General features: G+C 37.0%; 1 protein-coding gene across 8 annotated transcripts in view; it reads right to left on the reverse strand.

Annotated features, from left to right (window-relative positions):
* ZMYM2 (zinc finger MYM-type containing 2) overlaps positions 1-22,058 on the reverse strand; it is a 64,864-nt gene that overhangs the window by 14,877 nt on the left and 27,929 nt on the right. For all 8 annotated transcript variants that reach the window (XM_040266824.1, XM_040266819.1, XM_040266822.1 and 5 more), the window contains 8 exons: positions 21,612-21,777; positions 20,653-20,865; positions 18,264-18,335; positions 13,146-13,296; positions 12,572-12,687; positions 9,806-9,922; positions 7,675-7,825; positions 5,337-5,509 (listed from right to left, as the gene is read on the reverse strand). In XM_040266824.1, coding sequence (XP_040122758.1) covers positions 5,337-5,509; positions 7,675-7,825; positions 9,806-9,922; positions 12,572-12,687; positions 13,146-13,296; positions 18,264-18,335; positions 20,653-20,865; positions 21,612-21,777 — 1,159 coding nt within the window. The remainder of the gene's footprint in view (positions 1-5,336; positions 5,510-7,674; positions 7,826-9,805; positions 9,923-12,571; positions 12,688-13,145; positions 13,297-18,263; positions 18,336-20,652; positions 20,866-21,611; positions 21,778-22,058) is intronic.

Consider the following 22,058-nt stretch of genomic DNA (forward strand, 5'->3'; position numbering starts at 1 on the left):
TTTTTGTTTTAAAACTCTCAATGTTTAATTAATTAAAAACCAATTAAATTTTAAGACCACAAATTTGAACTACATCTAGGAAAACAATCAGTCCTAACTAGTCTATAACTTAATATGCAAAATAAAACCGACTAGAATTCATACATAAACAAGTTGTACTTTTTGATGGTCAATTAACCTAGGGACAGAATTTTTGGAGAGTCCATTCTGCCTAGATTTTACCCATTTTCACTGTTTCTTAATACCCTGATCAATGAGTAGACCAAAAGGTATAAATAATTAATTTTAAAGATAATAGTTTTCATAATTTAGTTACCTAATTACAGTAGAAATAAATTACTGTAACTTAAGAAATTACCCTTTAGTTTAGCCATCAGCTTACAAGTTTTGACAAAGCAATAAATGCCAAGTACTTGGTGGTGGGTAATGGGCCCAAGGGAGCTCCCCTCACTACTCTGAGTCAGCCTCTTTCCCTGCCTCCATGGGAGTCCCACGCATAACAGGACAAATTCTAGCCGGCACATGAACAAAGCACTGTGTGGGTAAATAGGTCTTATATAACAAACATACCCCAAGTTAGAACATGGGTCCTTTATTTCTCCAGGTCTGGTATTTCTCCTGCTGAATACATGTTAAATGAATGAAGATGTACAGTGTAAGTTATGACTATTAACTGATGCCAATATCACATCTCTCGTCCACGAACTTGTGAGCTTAAATGCTATACTCCTGGTAATATTACATGGTAACCTCAGTAACATTAGCACTATCAACCAGGTCTCGATTTACTTGATAATAAACAAGTCCCTACATAACACTCTCAACAGCAGAGATTGTTCTTTAACCACTGACGTGCTCCAGGTTTCCAGGGTTTTTCCCTTTTATGCTTTATACTCAAAGAAAAGCCAAAGCACCAGCTATATGTCAAGAACACAGCAAAAGTGAAGATAAGGACCTGAAACAAGGGCCTGACTGCCCCTCCACACACAGAGCAGTGAGTGATTTTCTAGGGCCCAATGTTGAAGTAAATGCAGGGTCCAAGAAGACACAAGTCTGAAAGAAGGCTCTCTGTAGGGCACCCCATTACAAAGACAATGAAAAATCCAAGTGAGTTACTATGGCCACCAGAAACACAAATCCTAACATGTGAAATGCAGTAAGACGGTTCTCAATAACACCTAAAACTCACATTAATTTGTACTTACACACAAAGTACTGACTTCTTGTACACGGTAATATTTCCAGTTACACAGTAATTCCGTAGGCCTAGTGCCAACAACCAAGCACATTCCACCCAAAGAATCTGAACAATAAACTCACTTCATTATTTTATAATTACAGGCATTTGGAATTTTGTCCTAACATCACCTTAAGCTCCTTCTTTCCAGAAAATTCAAAACAAATTTAGAATGTTTCTACCCCTCTTCCCCACAAAAAGTAGCAAGATTAATGCTCAAAAGGAAACAAAATATTTATGTATTTTTTTTTTCAGGATAAAGGATAATAACAGAACTCTATACTAATTTGAATACCAAGATCACAATTTTAGAGGTTACGAGCCTCTTGCTTTGGGCTGTTTCTCCCTTACTCAGCCACTCAAACAAACTCCTGGTAAACTGTATGGAACCCACGTCAATAGAAAATCTTGTGAAAGACCATCATTCCTCACCAACACCAGTACCACTGCCTCCCACTCATGAGACGGAACTCTTAGGAAAGCTTAACATGTCTACAGCGTAAGAACTGAAGTATGATGTGGTTCTGCTTTAACAAATATTGCATCATCATTCACTTCATGGTTTTCCTGTCACTGTAGAAAATCAAGGATTATATATTACTTTTAGGGGAAAAAAAAGTTACTGTTTCAAGCAATCTAAATAATAGGCAGAAACTAAATTCTTAATTCAAAAATGTTAATCCGCCCTTGCAACTAATCCAAGAGGCCCTCTTCAGTAACCTTTAATCCCACCTCTCAGCTAATCTAGGAGCTCCTCTTTAGTAAGCCAGGGAAGACCACTGGACAGACACTACACTCACAAAGCCCGTGACCTATCGTGGACAGTTTGGGATGATGTACCCACATCCTTGAGACCTTCCACCCTCTTGTTCCCTACTTCACCAACCACACCTGATTTTCTAAGGGGGAACCATGAATGGAACGGAAATAGAGGATTTTATAGTCATTTATTTCAAAAAAGAATGCAGAAATAAAAGACTGAGGACTGGGTACTATGCAAAGCATAATAGTGTTAAAATTCATCAGTTATACCCAAAGGCACATTAAAAGCAAGATTATTAGGCACTTCCTTTCTAAATCTAATGTCAAAAAATAATTTTTTAAATCAATATTTCTAGCAGTTTATAGACAAAAAAGAAAAACATAGAAGCCCGAAATATTCTTCATTCAGTCATCCTTTCATAACTAAGGCTTATTAAAATCTAAATATTAACCTGACTACAGCTCAAAGTCCCACTACTCAACCATTAGGACATTTGCTAAAGAATTTAACACTGTCACCCTTCCCTACTGGTTTTTAAAACAAATCAAAACCTGTACTAAAAACCTGTAACTTGAAGAAAGTTTCAGAAAAGCTCCTTAGTTCTATTAAACAGAGTACTAGGAAAGCATTCTTGGGAAACCATGGGACTTCTGAGTTATCTTGACTGTATATCAAACACCTAGCTATCATTTTATTACAATACTAAATCCTTTTTCTCCAAAAAATATAAAACTTACAGGAATGAAAAGAACTATCCTCTCACCTGGTTTCACATTATGTCTGGAAACAATAACTTTGAGGAAAAGTAAAACCTACTTCCTTCTAAAGAATTATCTGGGAGAAGAAGAAACATTCATTTTACTCTCGGCATTTCCAGGTTGCATGATTTCAATGGTCTCTGAATTCTAATTTAGATGAGATAGTACTTAATTAACCTCTATCTTAAATCCAAAAGCAAACCACTATACAGACCTGCACAGATTATTCAAAATGTCTTGTCTAGCTAAACAAACATAAGCAGAAAAATTTTAAATATAGTATCAAATACTTAAATAAACAAAAATGTAAAGCCATTTATACTCTAGTGGTCTCCCAAACTGAAGAAGGAGGATGAGAAAAGGTGGAAACTCGGTATGTGTGCTCTGCCGGGCTACCTGCTCTCGTTAGTAAACATTCCCTAATGAGGCACTTTTTATGGATTATTGGTCACATTGTTTAATTAACTAAAATCTAAAATTTTGAGTTCTTAATTTAAAAACTGGAAAGGGAGAGAGGTTCAGGAAAATGTAATTTGGTTGGGACTCAATTTAACACATTTTTTCAAGACCACATGACAGACAGTAACAGTGACTAAAGTGGACTCATGGTAAGTGCAGAAAACATAGATGGCTGAGGAAAACTCACAGGCAGCGACTCTGAATCAGTACCGGCCGCCTCCACAGGGGCACAGTGATTCATCAGGAGGGGCAACAGTCTCCTCATTTGGTAGGTTGTAATCCTACTGATTACATTGAAATCATCACTGCTGCATGCCTCACAAATTTCTATCAAGTACCTTTACTCCTCCAATTAGCACAGTTTATAATAATGCTATGTCATACATTATACAAAGATATGCTGGGCTTAAAATAAAGCAAGAAATAATTGAAATGTTTAACGTATAGAATACTGACATTAAACATAATTGTCACTAATTAATTATTCAACTTTCTGAATGTACTGCCTCACTGAAATTTCATTATTGAGCACATAAAAACACGAGCTACAATTATCCTTTAAATAGACAACATCGAGAATAACTTGGTCTTCTGCCAAGGAATACGTCTTTGCTTCCCAAAAAAGAAAAAAGGAAACCAAAGGATTTCTATATTTTAGTTATAGATAATATAAAAGAGAACAGAAAGAATCAAATCAAAGAAAGAAGCCACAGAGAAATACAGTTCATGTGCTCTGAACAGAAAGCAATATCCTCTAAGGTATTTTTTAAAATTGAAGTTTTGAATTCACAATTACACAATTCAGCAGATCTGTATAATAAAATAATGACAGGGAAATCCTTAGTACCACATGGTAACAACTTCTGTCTCAAACAATAAAACAGATGATGAAAAAGGTGACAGTAAGAATAAAATGGAGTTTCCACATTTGTGCCACTAAACACCTTCACTGTTTTCAAATGATCCAAAACCGATTTTTAAAACCTCTACATGATGTAAGAAAAGGTGTATTTGTGTATGCTAAACTGAAACTGAGCATTTAAAGTCACTGAAGAAACATTTTCTGAGTGACATCTCATCTGTAACAAGGTGCTGCTTCAGATGGAAAGGCATGTGTGTTCAAGTGAGTTAGTACTTACCCTGGGTGTTTCTAAAATCTGAACCTTAATTCTAAGGCTTAAAAAATAGAAACAACAGTAAAATAGTGAACTAACTTTAAAACTACAACAAAATCTTCACCTATGACAACTTGTAAAGTATTACTTTTCTCTATTTAAAAGATGCTTGTTACTATGTCAAGCTGTATATTCAAGACCTACATCGAGAATTCCTACAATTCTCTTAAGTAGTGTCACCTTACCACTAGTAGCTTTCATTAAGAGACTAAATTACTGTACATGTTTCAACCATTTTATTGTTGATTTCTTTAGGAGCATTTCACAAATCTGAGGTTACAATGACATCTGGCCTTAAGAGCTTTAGAACTGTATTCATAGCAAAGCTTTAGCACTAACATGGTTTTCATCAGGTAATAAAAGTTGTTTTTATTTGACTAAATAAAGCCCAAATTGATACTCATTTTCTTACTGAAAAAGAAATCAAAGCAATGGACCAAAAGGGGCTTCTCTTCTACTTTTTTAAAAGTAGATATTTCTAAGACATTTACATATGTATTCACAATTTCAAGGTAAATGTTTCTAGTCTCTATTCATCCATAGCGTCCTTTCCATTTGAAATTCTTTCAAGATCCACAATTAAAGGGGGAGGGAAGAGGGGGAAGAGTAATATTTTAAAACACATCCTAAATATCTAAAACAATAACCTGTCAATATTCATAACTGATAAAGAAGCCACCAAAAATATTTCTATTTAGTGAACTAATAACACACAAACTTTAGATAAATACTCCATGTTAAGTGAGAGTGAGTGAAGTCACCCAGTCATGCCCAACTCTTAGCGACCCCATGGACTGCAGCCCACCAGGCTCCTCCATCCATAGGATTTTCCAGGCAAGAGTACTGGAGTGGGTGGCCATGTTAAACGACCCTGCAAACAAAGACACACCCTGCTGAAGGAGTGATGCCTCAAGGCATGGAGTGAGGCTGGCAGGGGTACTTGCCTTGTAGTACCAGTCCTGGAAGCGGCGGCAGCACTCCTCGCTGCAGAAGTCCCGCACCACGCCGTCCAGCTCCCTTGTCGCCCCCTTCTTACACAGCTGAGAGCAGTAATTGCAAGTCACGCACCTCAGTCCTAAACGCCTTGCAAAGTCCTGTTTGTACAACAGTTTGCAGCCTGAAAAATATAAGGTTTTAGTATTAAAACAAAAACTGATTTTTAAGGTAAGAAAGAGTTGACATGTCAAATAGATCACTGGCTTTAGAAAGTGTTTATAAATTCACACATAAAGTCCTCTTTCTCTTCTGATCAAAACTGTGAAATTTAGTATGATCAACACCAGCCTGTGAACAGTGGAACAGAGCGTGGAATATTAGATTTAGAATATCATGCAGGTTCAAATAATTAATGTAGTAAGGCTTTCAAATCTGGTAATGACTCAGAACTGTTATACCTGCTCTGTGCAAATATAATCCTGCTTGAGTGTTATCAACACAGCACAAATGGGCATTTAGAGAACTGAAACATGGAGACTGTTGAGAGGCCCTGAGGAGACATTCAGCTAAATAGGCATTTTAGCTCAAGTCTCTAAGCTTACAAGTGTCTGTCACCCTAAAGGACCTTCAGGGAAGTAAAACTGGTTTAATGACTTGCCCAAAAGAGCAGTTACTCTATTCTTTAATTATTAAAACATTTCCTTTACCTACTATATAACTGCATTATTTTAACTTACATTATTTATTCCCTGTACCTTTATAAGGATTAAATAACCTTCATACTTCTACTCATGATGTGCACGTAAGAATGAACTTCTGCTGTTGTATCTATGAAATCCTACCCACTCTTTAATAAGGATGGCAGCTGTTTCCTATGTAATTTACTAGGTCATTACTTATACACCATCCTTATGACTTTTATTACTATGAACAATATTTTAAAACATGTTTAATATTTTACCTTTATTAGCTTTATCTTTCTAACTAGCTTTTGATGGGAGTACCAGGTATTACATGTTTTGTTATTTCTGAAAGGTTCCAGCAGAGAACTAGGTGTAGTTAAGAGAAAGCACAAAATATATTAAACGGAAAAAAAAAATACATCCCTTTTAACCTTTTATTGCCCAAAGCTGTAAGTTCCTCTAACTGAAAATTATGTTCTTCAATGTCAATTATCTATTTGTTGCTAATTGTCCCTCATTTCCATAAAATCCACATAATCCAAATCGTACGAGACCATTAATGTGTGTGCTAGCCCTTGACAGGGACATGTTCCAACTTGTGAATCACTGAGACTGCCACTGCACAAAAATTCAGGTAGAAGAGCTAAATTAATTTAGTCATTCTTTTCAATGAAGCATATGTCACTTTTCATTAAGCTACAATCTTCACAGTAATCGTGACTGCTCTTCTGCAGGGTGCTGGACCCACATGTGCAGGAATGCCTGCTGTAGGCAGCGCCGCCTGGAGTCATGGCCTCGTGTGTTGAAGACGCCTGATGATGGACTAAGAGTCTTCTGATACTGCTGTCACTCTACTGCTTTTAGGATCTCCCGACCTTGCTCTCACCTCTAACCAGCAGAAGATATTGATAGAAAAAGAGGATCCAGGAAGAAGGGGAAAAAAAAAACTGGGAAATAATAGATTAGGACAGCAGGTAGGAAAGTAGAGTCCAGTGCCTGGGGCCAAAGAATCGAAGGGAGAGCCACATATAATAAATAAAGAGTCCAAAGCCCATAGCTACAATCCTGATTCCTATCTCTGGAGAATCAGAATGAGAAACGGAGTTCATCTCTATAACCAGCCGCCTGGCACCAGAGCAGCAAAAACTATACATTGAAAGAGGATTTCTGGATGTACTGTAACCAGGGCCAGCATCTCCCTGGCCTCCCAGACTGAAAACCTGGAGGTCTTTTCTGGCTGTGGTGATGCCCGCACTGACACAGGGAGTACCTCTGCAGACCAGCAGTCAACTGGGCAGGGAATGGAGCCAGTGGACAGTAACTAATCCACCTGGAAAATCAACTTTCAGATCACTATTTGCCTGTTTAGAAATGACTTGGTGTGGCAATGCTTTTCTTTTCTTTCACCCTCAAAACTTCCTTGTAATGGAAAAACATGTTATCAAATTCTTAGAGATCAAATACTGTGAGGCCCAGAGATCGATCTATCTATCTATCTATAGAGTATTAGTAACAGTAGAAAAGCAAACAATTCTTTGTTCAGCTATACTAAAATTGTACCGCTACTCTGAACATATTTAGTGATAAAGTTCAAAAATATTTTGGCAAAAAATTAACATTAAATATTAATGAAAGTTATGAACAACACTGTATATACACTTGCCTTCACTACAGAAAGGTCTCTTAACGCCAGAGAAATTTACTGTTTCATGAAGAGTCTTCTCCTCTTGACAGTATTCGCAATATGTAACTATGCAATGCAGCTTCTTATAGTCATCTGAACAAGTTTTGCTGCAGAATTGATGAACTTTGTTCTAAATGCACAATGGGAACCTTGGTAAGTATATGACAACCACCTCAAGAACAAGTTTAAGAAATAAACAAGCCACTTTTACAGAAACAAAGTTAAATCATTACCTACTTAATGTTACAATCCTTAGTGATACAATTCCTATAATAGACCACAGACACCTAATTTAACTAATTCACTGCTGTATTTAGACATAGCTCCACAAAATTCAATACCATTAACTACTCTAAAATTACTCAAAGAATAAAAGTGCAAGTATCACTAAGAAAAGGTGGCAGTCCAGTGTTGCTAACAGAACTGGAGAGATGGGAAAACAAAGGAAGGTACAACATGGGTAAGCTACAAATAAGAACTAGGACAATAATATGATTTTCACTCAAAAAGAAGTACTCTTTGTGGAGTACAGTCAAGTAGGCTCAGTTGCATTTCTGCCAAACCATTAACAGTAACAGCCCTAGTAGGGGCCACTGCATGGTGTGTGCCCAGTCTAAGCTGGTTTCCTTGAGTGGAGCAGGTTAATAATCACAGAGTTGTGTCTCCTATCCCCAAACCCACCAGAGCCAGAGTGACTTCACAAGTAGCCAGCTGAGCAGGGGTTAAGGTAACATGTCCAGGGCGGCAGCCTTCCCTTTCTTACTACAGAGCACAGAGACGAGGTCCAAACCATCTGCCTGACAGTCACAGCACTGAAGACCAAGGGGACAAAGGCCAAGGTTTTGGAAACACCCCAGGAGTGAGACAAGCTGGCCCACAGGGGACAAGCCCTCCCAGAAGCCTCACTGTCAACCGTGGGACAAGAAGCAAGAGGCCTGCAGGACAGGCTCACTCAGCCTCGTGTAAAGACCCACAGCTGGGAACACAGAGTGGGCAGCACCAGCCTGCGGCTGCTGTGGGGACCCTGCTCACCCGGGTGGCCAGGCCCAGTGTGTGCAGTGCCCTTGGCTCCTGTGTGTGCTATGCTATGCACCCACTGCCTTCTTCGGCACCCCTTCACTCCCTCCTACAGGCCTAATATCCTTCCTGCTATGATTTAAAGAGGGGAACAGTCATTGAAAACCATCACTGGTGCCAATAACAGTCTCAAAGAATGACCAATTTAAATGCTCTTAAGACAGCACCAAACAAAATAGCAAAACAAAAAAAATTTTAGGGGCAAAATAACGCAACCTCGGATTTCCAAAGTACTTCAGAAATCATGTGGTCTTGATCTGGGGAGCACCTTCTCCCTGAGACTAAGACACCAGGGATGAGCCAACAGCCACTAGTAGGTCTGGCTCAAGGGCAGCGGCTCTTAGCATTATATCTTGTGACCATCTTATCACACACTCCATGCCCTCGAAAACATGAAAGAATGACTGCAGGTGAACACAGCTCAAGAAGCTGTGTCTAGCTAGGGCCACCCTGTCCCTCCCTCCCTGCCTCCCTCCATCCACTCCTTACTGCCCCTTTCCAAAGCAAACATTAATGCTCAGAGATTCTGCTTTGGCGAAAAGATATGGCAAAGTAAATTAATACACTAGTGAAGACAAGGGTGGTTAAGAAAGGGGAAAAAAATTCATATTTGGATTCTTTGATAAAACACAACTATAAAATGTTACATGGCAACATAAACCTAAGGCAGTATAAGATCCTACGGTTCACAGACAATGCTTATAAACACAGGGTGGGGAGAGAGGTGGGAACAGGAAAACTCCACACAGAAGACGCTGTAGGTATGTGGCCAAGCAAAGACTCCTTACACTACCGTGAAAACAATGTGGAGTATGACTTCAGTGTGCTCTTTGACTTAAAAAGAAACAAGTCCTTTCCTGGTGCTATTCCCACATTAAAAAAAAAAAAAAAAAGCACATAATCCAATCTTCACTAAATCTGAAAAACAAATCTTTATTCACTAGGAAATAGTTGCTCAAATGAAAATGCCATGATTACTATACTAGACTTTCACTGTAGCAGAAAATAGCATGCATAAAAAAACATGACTTGCCTCCCATTCCAAGATTTCTGGCTTTGAACAGAAAGAGTTTTTGCAATAGTTGCACTTCAATTGAATATCACTTGGGGCTACAAACTGGCCATTGGGAGACGACTGCATGCTGAGAGCCTAAAACAGAGCACAAGAGACACCAAGTCTGAGGCGGTTTTACAAGTTTTATTTGTGACAACCATCGAGTATCAACTAGATCCAGAAAATAATACACATCTTTAAGTTCTTATCTCAACATATAAAATGACATTTTTGAATTTTGCCTTTAAAAATACTAGTATACTAAGTTTAGTTTGATGAAACTGAATTTCATTTTTTACCACACAATTTCTATTAAAGATGAAAAAAGAAAAAAAATATAAAGTTCAACTGTGATTTTTTCTTTAAGAAAATATAAACAAATAATAAATAGCAAGGTCGCTCCACCAAGTCCTGAACCAGTAACGAAACACAGAAGAACGCAATTCCCAACTCTGCCTGCAACAGCTGATACTGCAATCATTTTCATTCCAAGTGCATCCATGAAAATAGTCTTTTCCTAATTTTTCTCAATGTTTTTTACATGCAATGTTGGGGAGGAAAAGGTTTGTAGAAGGGGACAATAGAGGACAGGATGGTTCGCTGGCATCATTAACTCAATGGACACGAGTTTCAGCAAACTGTGAGATGGTGAAGGACAAGGAAGCCTAGCGTGCTACAGTCCATGGGGTCACAAAGAGTCGGACATGACTGAGTGACTGAACAACAATGAATGGATAAACAGGAATTTCAGTTTCATTACACTTTAAAGAGTTAAAAGGATTTACAGGTTGGAGTGAGATAAGCAAACATGAGTGTCCCATGTCTCTAAGAATTTTCTACAGTTTGTTGTGATCCACACAAAGGCTTTAGCATAGTCAATGAAGCAGAAGTAAATTTTTTTTTTAACTCCCTTCTTTTTCTATGATCTAGTGGATGTTGGCAATTTGATCTCTGTTTCCTCTGCCTTTTCTAAATCCAGCTGAACATCTGGAAGTTCACGGTTCACGTACTGTTGAAGCCTGGCTTAGAGAATTTTGAACATTACTTTGGTAGCATGTGAGATCCTTTGGCATTGCCTTTCTTTGAGACTGACATGAAAATTTATCCCTTCTAGTCCTGTGGTCACTGTTGAGTTTTCTAGATTTGCTGGCATACTGAGTGCAGCACTTGAACAGCATCATATTTTAGGATTTGAATTAGCTCACCTGGAATTCCATCACCTCCATTAGCTTTGTTCACAGTGACGCTTCCTAAGGCCCACTTGACTTCAAACTCCAGGATGTCTGACTCAAGGTGAGTTACACATCATGGTTATTCAGGTCATTAATACCTTTTAGGTATAGTTCTGTGTATCCTTGCCAACTCTTCTTAATCTCTTTTGCTTCTCTTAGGTCTTTACTGTTCCTGTCATTTATCATGCCCATCTTTGAATGGAATATTCCCTTGATGTCACCAATTTTCTTGGAGAGATTTTAGTCTTTCCCATTCTATTTTTTCCCTCTATTTCTTTGCATGTTCACTTAAGAAGGCCTTCTAATTTCTCCTCGCTATTCTCTGGAACTCAAGTTCAGAAGGGTATATACCTTTCTCTTCTTTCATCAGCTATTTGTAAGGCTTCCTCAGACAACTTTACCTTCTTACATTTATTTTTCTTTTGAATGTACACTGCCTGCCTGTACAATGTTACAAACCTCCATCCATAGTTCTTCAGGCACTCCATCAGATCTAATCCCTTCAGTCTATTTGTCACTTAAACTGTATAATCATAAGGGATTTAATTTAGGTCATACCTGAATAGTCTAGTGGTTTTTCCTTTCTTCAAACTGAGCCTGAATTTTGCAATAAGGAACTCATGATCTGAGCTACAGTCAGCTCCAGATCTTGTTTTTGCTGACTGTATAGAGCTTCTCTATCTTAAGCTGCAACAAATATAATCAATCTAATTTCAGTATTAACCATCTGGTGATGTCCATGTGTACAGGCATCTCTTGGGTTTTTGGAAAAGGGGTGTTTGCTATGATCAGCATGTTCTCTTGACAAAACTCTATTAGCCTTTGTTTTGTACTCCAAGGCCAAACTTAAGTGTTATTCCAGGTACCTCTTCACATCCTACTTTTCCATTCACTTAGCACAAAATAAAACCTTCCCTTTAAGAGTCAGATGTTACTCAAACCATCTATTAAGAACACACTGCACAGCAGGCACTGAGCACAATAACACTGTGTGAAAGTGAATCAAGAAAAATCTCACTGAAAAACAGAGCCAAGAAGCCTGGTCGGCTCACCCCACAGACCCCAGCAGGAGGGAGACTGTCTCCATGGACAGCAACAACTCAGATTCTCACCAGCCTCCAGGTAGCTTGGGCTCAAAACCAACCCCAAGGCAACCCTAACCCTCCTTTGTTCTCCAGACTTGTCTGTGGTGCCTCCTGGTTGGCTATTCCCAAATGAACTCGATTTTGCTGGCTAGACCACCTACCCTTTTGTTTTAAAGGCTGATAACTAAAATATATTTTCCTTCAAGATCAGTATCACAAATAACAGTTAAGAAATCAATTTGAGTACCCACACTAAGTAGATCACTGGTAAAGTCATACCTACTCTAGCTCCAGAATCTCCACCCTCCAATTTGACCGTCAACAAAACCATGTAAAACTTAGCATGTTAAATACAGATGAAGTCATGTCACAGTGTTCATTTTCTACCTATATTTTATCAGAAGCATTAAGCAAAATAAAGAACAAACCTGGAATTTAGCCACACAACTGGAATTGCAAAAGTTATACAACTTTCCATCAGGCATTGTGGCTTGATACTGAGGTAAAGAGTTCCGCTTACAAAAATGGCAAATAATTCCCAAACCTAAGACAGAAAAAGTATATATCAGATTTTTTATAAAATAGCCAAGGTTTTTCCTAAAAATCTTAATTGACCTCTCAGACTAGTCTACTAATGAAACTTTCTATATACTATTATTTTATTAATGTCTGAGATTAATTGCACCTTAAAAAAATACTGTCATAAAGGAGTCTGATACCATGTCTCCAAAACATACACAGATACATGAAACAATCTCAGTTTTAGATAATGTTTAAATGGAAAAACAATTTTAGCTAAGAACACAGGCATGGACAAATTCCACCAATAATTTAAAAACTAAATGATCAAAACCATAAAAATTTTTTACATTAACAAAGTTTAGTGTGGTGATAAAAATAAACCATTTATGTGGTTTAAAATGAGCATAAAAAGAGGAGAAATCGTTAAGAAATTATTAATGTTATTAAATTTCTTAAACTTTCCAAATACCTGAAACTTACTTTGTGATTTTGCATATTTTGTCTTGTGACTGTTCATGCAAGCAGTTGAACAATATGGCTCCATATACCCATTAGGACCTATACACTGAGTCATATCAAAAAACCTGCACTGTGTTCGGCAACCAGTACAAGTGGTCAGTTTTCCATATTTCTAAAATTTGAAACATAAAAAGAAAATTAAGAATTTAACTAGGAAAGTATTTTTCATTATACTTTTTCTCTCTGTAAAACAATTTTGTTCATTTCTAATCAGGCTTAGTGGGTCAAAAGTCTTCATATGAGGCTGAGTTTATTGCAATGCAACTATATGAGGGTCACACGAAAGTATGATCTAAGCTAAGTCTCCTTCAAAAATAGTGGTTTTCCCTATTAAGTTAAACTAAATCATTACACCTAAGTAAACAGAAACTGAAACTCTAAGGCAAACTGTTTACCCGTTCACCATGATGACACACTTCCTCGTCTTATGGTAGAAGAAATAATGAATCCTAATAATCAAACAACTACAGTCCTTCAAAGGAATACTTTGAAGATGTTAAATACTTTTTCCATTGAGCTGCTGCTATTTCAAGCACTCTGATACTTCCCTTAAAACTGATTTACCACGCTTCTACTACATTAAAACCTCATTCAACCAACATAAAACACAGAAACATTTACATTTTTTAACTTAAATATTCAAAATTATTTTTGGTTATTAAAGCTAATAATTAAGTTGATAGGTAATAATAAAGTCAATTGGACCAAACGTGAATACTGCCAACCCTGTGTAGTTGAGAGAACAAGGAGAGAGTGAAGGAGGGAAGGCACAGGAGGCCCACTCTGGAATCTACTGGACAAAAGCAGCATCACTGCACAGTTTCCAACACACCCAGAGGCTGGTGTGTCTATATACAAGAATCACCTTGAAGTCAAACAAACCTAAAGGCAAACCTTTAAGTGCAACTTTTATTTGATGTTTTTTTCTAAGTGGTAACAGAACTATCATAATCAGTTACATCAAACGTCACATTTCACCACAGAAAGTAATCATCTTTTCAGTCCTCTGCATCTGCAGACACAAGCTCATCACATGGAAGGGACTTGAGCATCTGTCCTTCCACATGATGTTTAGATTGTTTCCCTTATCTTTGCACCCAACACCACGCAGTACAATATTATGATATAAGAAGGCCTCAGGACATTCCATGGACAAATGAATAAGAGATGTCAGGGGAAAACGACAATCAGGCGAAAAATAACAAAAAATGAGCAAACTGCATGGATAAATTTCACAAATGCCACAGGATTTGAGAAAACAAAATAATAAACAGAAGGTAAAAACATTAGGCAAAAACAACAACACTGATAAAAGAGAAAAACTTCCTCAGCATACAATAAATGGAAAAGTTATGAGAAAACAGCTATTTACATTCCAGGAATGCATGTCATATTCATACTGGCTCCTTATTTACTAAAACACCACCTAAAGGAAGCCATAAACATTACTTCTCAAAATGGAAACCAACTCATCTCCTTATTCAATCTCTGAAAGGCTAAAAAAAAAAAAAAAAAAACACCCAGAAAAACTTATCAACAACAAAAGAATGCTAACATGGGAAAAAAAATAAGAAAAACTGCAAACCTGTTAAGTCTGATTATGATTCTCCCAAGGTTACAGGACAATAGAGGAAAAGGCTGGTTTTCTGTTTGGAAGAAAATATGTTTTCCTGGAGCCTAATATATACATTTTATATTGGAAGGAAAAAAAAATCAGTAAGACAAGGAAAAAAGAAAAGAATGTTTAAAATCTGGCACCACAGCACAAATAAGGAATACTAAAAATAACAGACACCTGCCATTGTGTCACAGATCTACACAGAGAAAAGCAAAGTGGCTCTCAGCAGTGGACGTGAGACCTCCACAAGGCAGCTCCTAGGAAGAACTGTCTTACCAACGTAACTGAGGCCCAATCATTCACTCTAACCTACATTACATGTTTTAACTTATCAGAAATATCCTTCTAGTTGACAATGAGTTCACTGTCAGAATGGCTAAGTATCAATCATTAGTTAACTTTTAAGACATACCAAAAAAAAGTAAACCAATTAACTTGGGTCAAGTAAACAAGAAGCTCAGCAACTGATCCCCACTAAGAAATAGTTTTGTGTGAAGACGGTGAGAAAGACAGAATCATCAATACTGAGAACACTATAACCTTTACATTTGCCACTACTCCACCTAACGGGAGAGTATTAGCAAAAAACATATACACTGTCATGCTGCATTTTCTCTGCTTCCTATGTAAACAATCAACATAATCATATTTAAACTTCATGCTTCTATAAATATGCAGAGTGGTTTAAGGAACAAAATTAAGTGAAATAAATTCACAATTATTACATTCCCCATTCAGGTATGGGGGAAACCTACTTATAAATTCAGTTTAAAAAAAAAAAAAGTACAAGGTAGATCTGATTGAAACAGCACTGGTGTAAAAAGTAAAAATAATGGGGTGTTTGTGGCAAATGGACTCATTTCCAGTCTACTCACTGAAAAAAAGTGCCTTATTAACCAACTCCACATGAATATAAAAATCCATCACATGATTCCAAAACTTTCCCCTATTTTTTCCTTTACTATGTAAGCAAAATATCTCATTTATTACATTTTTAACCAAGTGAGTGGGCAGCAGTGGTAGGTGATCAAGCAATAAAGGTTGGATGGAGTTGTAACTGCGAATCTAACCCAGGAAATGGGCATGTGTGTGGCTGCACAAAACCAACTCCTGGCCACATCCAGAAACAACTGAAAGCTAACTTGTGTCCACAACACCGCATAAAGAAACATACCCCTTCAAATTCATTAACATCCAACTGACCGACATGCAGCTGTTTTTCATTCCCATTAGAGGCAATAAACCACACTAGTTAGCAGAACACGTGACTTTGTCAAAAATAAAAATTCCCAACTTTTTATCTATACTGGCAGGTGTATCAATGTATCACAGATGTCAACCTCAAAAAAATTAGTTATTAATAAACACTATACCTTACTACTTAATGCATTAATACCATGTGCATAAATCACATTTCATTTAATACTTTTAAAACTATATTTTGAATAACTGGTCCTATTTGTAATCATAGATATTTTATTTATGCATCTAACAGCATTCTGAGAATCCATCTAACCATGTTACCAAAGGAGTCCAAAGCATAAGAATAGTGAAGAACTAAATCTGTGGAGGAGAGGCAGTGGTAAACTGTCAACAATGACATGATATTATACTAATTTCTATATTAAATGAAGATTAAGAGATAAATTCAAGCAAACCTTGTACTTCATTCATTCAAAAAAAAAAAACCTCAAATTCTTCCTTCATGTTGCAAGATGTTTGTGCAGAAAAATAAAGATCTAAAAAGTTTACACACCATCATGCTTGACTTTTCTTCACTATTGTATAGTTTACAGTTTTTCTTTCAATACCTATATACTAGTTTTGCAATTTTTAGAATTTTTCTAATTGACAACAGATGCTAAAAATAGTGAAAAGTTTGCTGAGCAACATGGTATTTACATAGTGTAAAATACATCCCCTCAAAATAACATATATGGAGGGAAAAACAGCAACTGCCCTGGAGAAATGGGACAGCGCCCCCTTGACCGAGTGAGCCAAGCCAATGCACAAGAGCGGACAGCAGACATCACGTGCCTGCTGGTCTGACGCTGCACAAGGATGTGTACTGCTGCCTAGGTATTCGTGCCCACCATGCCCACCTCAGTGTGATCCTGAAAAAACAGCAGACAAACCTAACTCAAGGGCGCTTCACCACCTGTCCTGCAGTGCTTAGAAATATCAAGGTCACAAAGGACCTTGGAACCAGACAGACCAGGGACCAGTTCAGAAGTCCCTTAGATAAAATGGTATAGTATGCACATCTCCCTCAATTATGTATAATAACTAAAACAATGTAAATGATATGTAAACAGCTGACAGTGTGTAGCAAAGTTAAGTTGTGATTTTCGGAAGTTCCTGGAATTTTTTGGCACACCCCCACCCCCAACACATTTTCAGTCAATTGAATCCACTAGATGCAGAACCTGTGTAATAAAAGGCCAACTGTATAACTCTCTAAAACAAAGAAATTTTATATAAAAAGGACATATGAAATGAGTAGGCAAAGCTATTAAAAGAGCTACTATGATAAATATGTTGATATACTCAAGAAACCCATGGAGGAACAACATGAACATAATGAGGCCAGAAATAGAGGACATAAAAAAGACCCAGACAAAACCTCTAGAGATGACACAAAGGCCAAGCCAAAAACTATACCACACGGAACTAACAGTTGGTTAGAAATGATGAGTAAAACCAGTAAAACCAAAGAAAGTCTCTACAAGGAAGCAAGAAGGAAAACAAGACTTAAAAAATCTCAATAAGTAATGAGCCACTGCGACCAGGAGCAGGAGTAGGAAGTCTAGCACACCTGGAACTAGGGTCTCAGGAGGAGAGAGGGAGAAACTGAAAAAAAGGTTTCTTTAAATAATGGCTTATGACTCTGGATTAGATGTTATATAAATCTTTTTTCCAATTTGCTATAACAGACATTAACAAACAAATTTTGAATAAAGTCTATAGATGAACCAAACAGCAGTATTAATTAAAAATGTCTTATTTTGATTGCTGTACTACAATTTTAATTACTGTTAATTGTATACATTTATTGTTCAAATACTAATTTACTCATGCAGCCTAACAAATATAGATTTGGAAACAGTTTTGAAAGAAAAGGGTTTTTTTTCCCCCTCTTTCAAGTAGGTCCAAGAGAAGGACTTTTATATTCTACATTTAAATGCTCACTGTGGTCAAGGACTATGAGTTAAAAATCTGTATCTTAAACTAATGTTTAATAACATAAATACCTAAAATCAATAGAATACATTACAAGAAAACACACATAATATTTAGTGAAATGAAAGTTGTTTGTCTGAAGAGATAAAACGATCATCATGACAGATTTTAAGTTCAGAAATGTTAATATGCTTCCAAATGGACATGATTCTCAGACACACAATAAGGCAGTAGCAGCATGCGTCATGTGGAGGCCATGGCCAGGCCACACTCCCACTTACCTCAGGCTGCGTGAGGAAAGAGTCTGGTGTGTGATCTCGAACCTCCTTCAGGAAGCCTGGATGGCTACCTACCTAAAAGAAGATTTTAAAAGGCTTTATTTATTTAATTATTTTTTTAATTGAAGGATAATTGCTTTACAGAATTTTGTTGTTTTCTGTCAAACCTCAACATGAATCAGCCATAGGTATACATACATCCCCTCCCCTTTGAACCTCCCTCCCATCTCCCTCCCCATCCCACCCCTCTAGGTTGATACAGAACCCCTGTTTAAGTTTCCTGAGCCATACAGCAAATTCCCACTGGCTGTCTATTTTACATATGGTAATGTAAGTTTCCACATTACTCTTTCCACACATCTCACCATCTCCTTCCTTCTCCCCATGTCCATAAATCTATTTATGTCTGTTTCTTCAAGGCTGCCCTGCAAATAAATTCTTCAGAACCGTTTTTCTAGATTCCATATATGTGCGTCAGAATACAACATTTATCTTTCTTTCTGACTCACTTCACTCTGTCTAATAGATTCTAGGTCCATATAAAAAGATATAAAGAAAGGCTCTCAGACTGAAAGGTCAACCAGCAACCTGTAAAAGCTGATTCTTAATTACCTATTTCGTGACTTAAAACAACCTCATCCAATTTTACAAATGCCTGTCTGCTCTATCCTAGTGCCAATGACCAGCTTACAGAATAATTATTACATAACTTTAATGATCCTATAGAAAAATAAGGCCCAGACGATGGTCACTATTTTTAACTAAAGTATGTACATTATTTTAGACACTGATGCTATTTGCACACTTAGTAGTCTAAGTCTCGCTTTAATATTCATTCTGCTGCCTGCCATATGAGAGACCTGGGTTTGATCCCTGGGTTGGGAAAATCCTCTGGAGAAGGGAGAGGCTACCCACTCCAGTATTCTGGCCTGAAGAATTCCATGAACTATACAGTCCCTTGGGTCGCAAAGAATCGGACACTACTGAGCGCCTTTCAGTCAATCAATCAATCTACTGCAGTGGTCTGGAACTGAACCCAAATATCTCTGAGCTGTGCCTGTGCCAGGTTATTCACCATCGGTTATCTGTAGCAGCAAAACAACGGAGATAATATGCAATACCATCCACAGCAAAGTAAGCAAATAGACAACAGTCAGCCAAGTGTTGTCTCGTACACTGGTGATCACTGGCTCTTGGGAGGTGAGAGGAAACACCATAATCCACACAGCACCAGCATAAAATGAACATGAAGTTGGGGATGGAGACATGGATGCACTCCATTACTACAATATTGCCACCACACAAATACAGTCATGGAAATAACTTCAAGAGCACAGATAACATTAAAATATAATAAAATAATTAGGAATTTCTAAGTTCTAAGTATTTATTTTCTTTGTTTTCAATACTCTGTGTCTCCCTCTACCCCAAATACATTATCTTTAAGCCCTTACTCCCAATGAGACTGTATCTGGAGTAGGGGCTTTAGGGAGGCAGTCAAGACTAAATGAAGTCCTACAGGACACTCTTTCTCCTGAGCACAGAGGAAAGACCACATGAGGTCACAGAGAGAAGGCTCCCTACAAGTCTGGCAGAGTGGCCTCACCAAAATCACCCTGGAAGGGGACCTTGATCTTTAAGCCTCCAGAACTGTGAGAAAGAAAATTCTTGGCTGTCTGAACCCCTCAGTATTTTGTTACGGCAGTCCTAGCAGATTAAGTTTCTCAAACTTAATTTTTAACCAGCTCACAAAATACCTAAAAACTAAGGCGTGAAAAAAAGAATAAGGACTATATTGACAGGTGATGCATCCAAGATACAAATATACAGTAAAGCACATACAGTATGCTCCCTTTTGTACAGGAAAAAAAGAGAAACTAAGAACAAATTACTTCCTTAATTTTTCAGAAAGAACAGAAAATAGAATACTATTAAAAATTGATATGTATAAAGAATAAGTAGGAACGAACAGAAGAAAAAAATGGGGGTCAACTTCTGACTTTTGAAATCATTAAAAAATAAACTAAATCAAAAACATCTTAAATTTAAAAAAAAAAAAAAAACATCTTAAATTTTAAATTAATATTACAAATGAAATAAGATAATAATTCCTAAGCATTAACAATCTGAAAAATCATATTTATGACCCCTTTCCACCCCCCAAAAAAAATTCAAAACAAGAATCACTTTGGTAAGCATTTACCTATGGTAAAATCACAACCTTATTTCCAACCATCTACATATATTTCCACATTTATCTGAGATAAGGTTATCTCTAAGATGTTAATAATGGAATTAAATGAGATCCCAAGGTAAATCTAGTTATTAAATGCTGTTAAAAGTAAAACTATTATAGCAATTTAAAAACACACTCAAACCAGTGGTGAATTACCTGCTTGTATTCACTGACACAACTCTGGCAGCAAAACCTCTTTTGCTGACCATCAACGACCAAGACATTGTTCCCAGCTCCTTTGCTGGGCAGGTACTCGCCACACTGCTCACAGCAGTTCATTATAAGGCCATTAGCCATCCTGTATCTGTTAAAGCAATGGTCACTGCACAGCTTATGAGTCATGTTTTTAAAGCTAACTTCATGGCGAATCTAAAAGAAAAACAACAAGCAAAATTTTAAAACACAAATTAATACACAACATGTAGCTTAAGTCACAAGGTGCTCCAACAGAAAGAAAATGCCCCTATTTTTCTATGTAAGGCTTGTTTAGGAAAAGGTCAAAACAAAGTACATTTCATTTTTAAACTTTTTTTTAACAAACACATGGAATACACATATGGCAGGAAGCAGGGAGGACCACCAGGATCATAATACAAACTTCTCTAGAGTTCTCTGTAAGTGATAGGAAGCAACACAGTCTGGGTAGTATAAAACTTCTAAAACAGATTGGAAATCTTTAGCTAAATCCAAATGGAAATATAAATAAAGTACATTGCTATACAGAATAGGGAGAACTATTATAAATAATTCAAATAAGGATGGATACACAAATTTCTTATTTTATAAAATGCCAAAACCATAATATATTTTTAATGAAATCCTCCAAAATATCCCCACCACTTATTTCACTGCTTAGACATGACTCTTGCCTCTTATTTGAAGTTTAGCACCATTTAAACACTATGGTTTTCTCTGTGAGTGCTCCCAACATCAAGGAAAAAATCAACTGATGCTATATTTCAATTTTTTCATAACTGTATAAAGGGATAGTTATAAGACAGATTTCATACACCCTCACTTTTAAGGAAACACACACTGATGATATATCGTTAACAGTTAAAGTCAAAAACATTCCTATTAATCAGAACTAAGTGATAAAGCACAAAAATACAAACCTCTGTTAGTTTACCACAAATTGTACATCTTGATTTATTCAGAGCTCCTTTAGTAGGATTCTGTTTGTCTTCATAGAGAGACAGACAAGATGTGCTACAGAACTCCTGGAAGGATTCACTCGAGTCCACTTGAGCAACAATGGTTCCTTTCATTGTAGTTATATCTCTGAAAAGCAGCAAAGTCAAGCTCCACTTAAAAATAAATCAAATACAAAAAAAGTAAGTGACATTTTTAACTTCCATAAATTGGGACCGTTTTTAGATTCATTAAATCACCTTTACTATGTAAAAACTCTTGGTTCATAAAAATATGATGAACAAAGAAGCTTGAGAAGCAGTACTATTAAACCCCAGCCACCACTCAATTCATCTTCAAGCTCCTTAACAAGGCTTTCAGACACTGGAAACACTTTTAAAAAAAAGTTTTTGTTATAAATGTGGAGTTTA

The sequence above is a fragment of the Oryx dammah genome, unplaced genomic scaffold (assembly GCF_014754425.2).
Source record: "Oryx dammah isolate SB20612 unplaced genomic scaffold, SCBI_Odam_1.1 HiC_scaffold_24, whole genome shotgun sequence".
NCBI classification, from domain to species: domain Eukaryota; kingdom Metazoa; phylum Chordata; class Mammalia; order Artiodactyla; family Bovidae; genus Oryx; species Oryx dammah.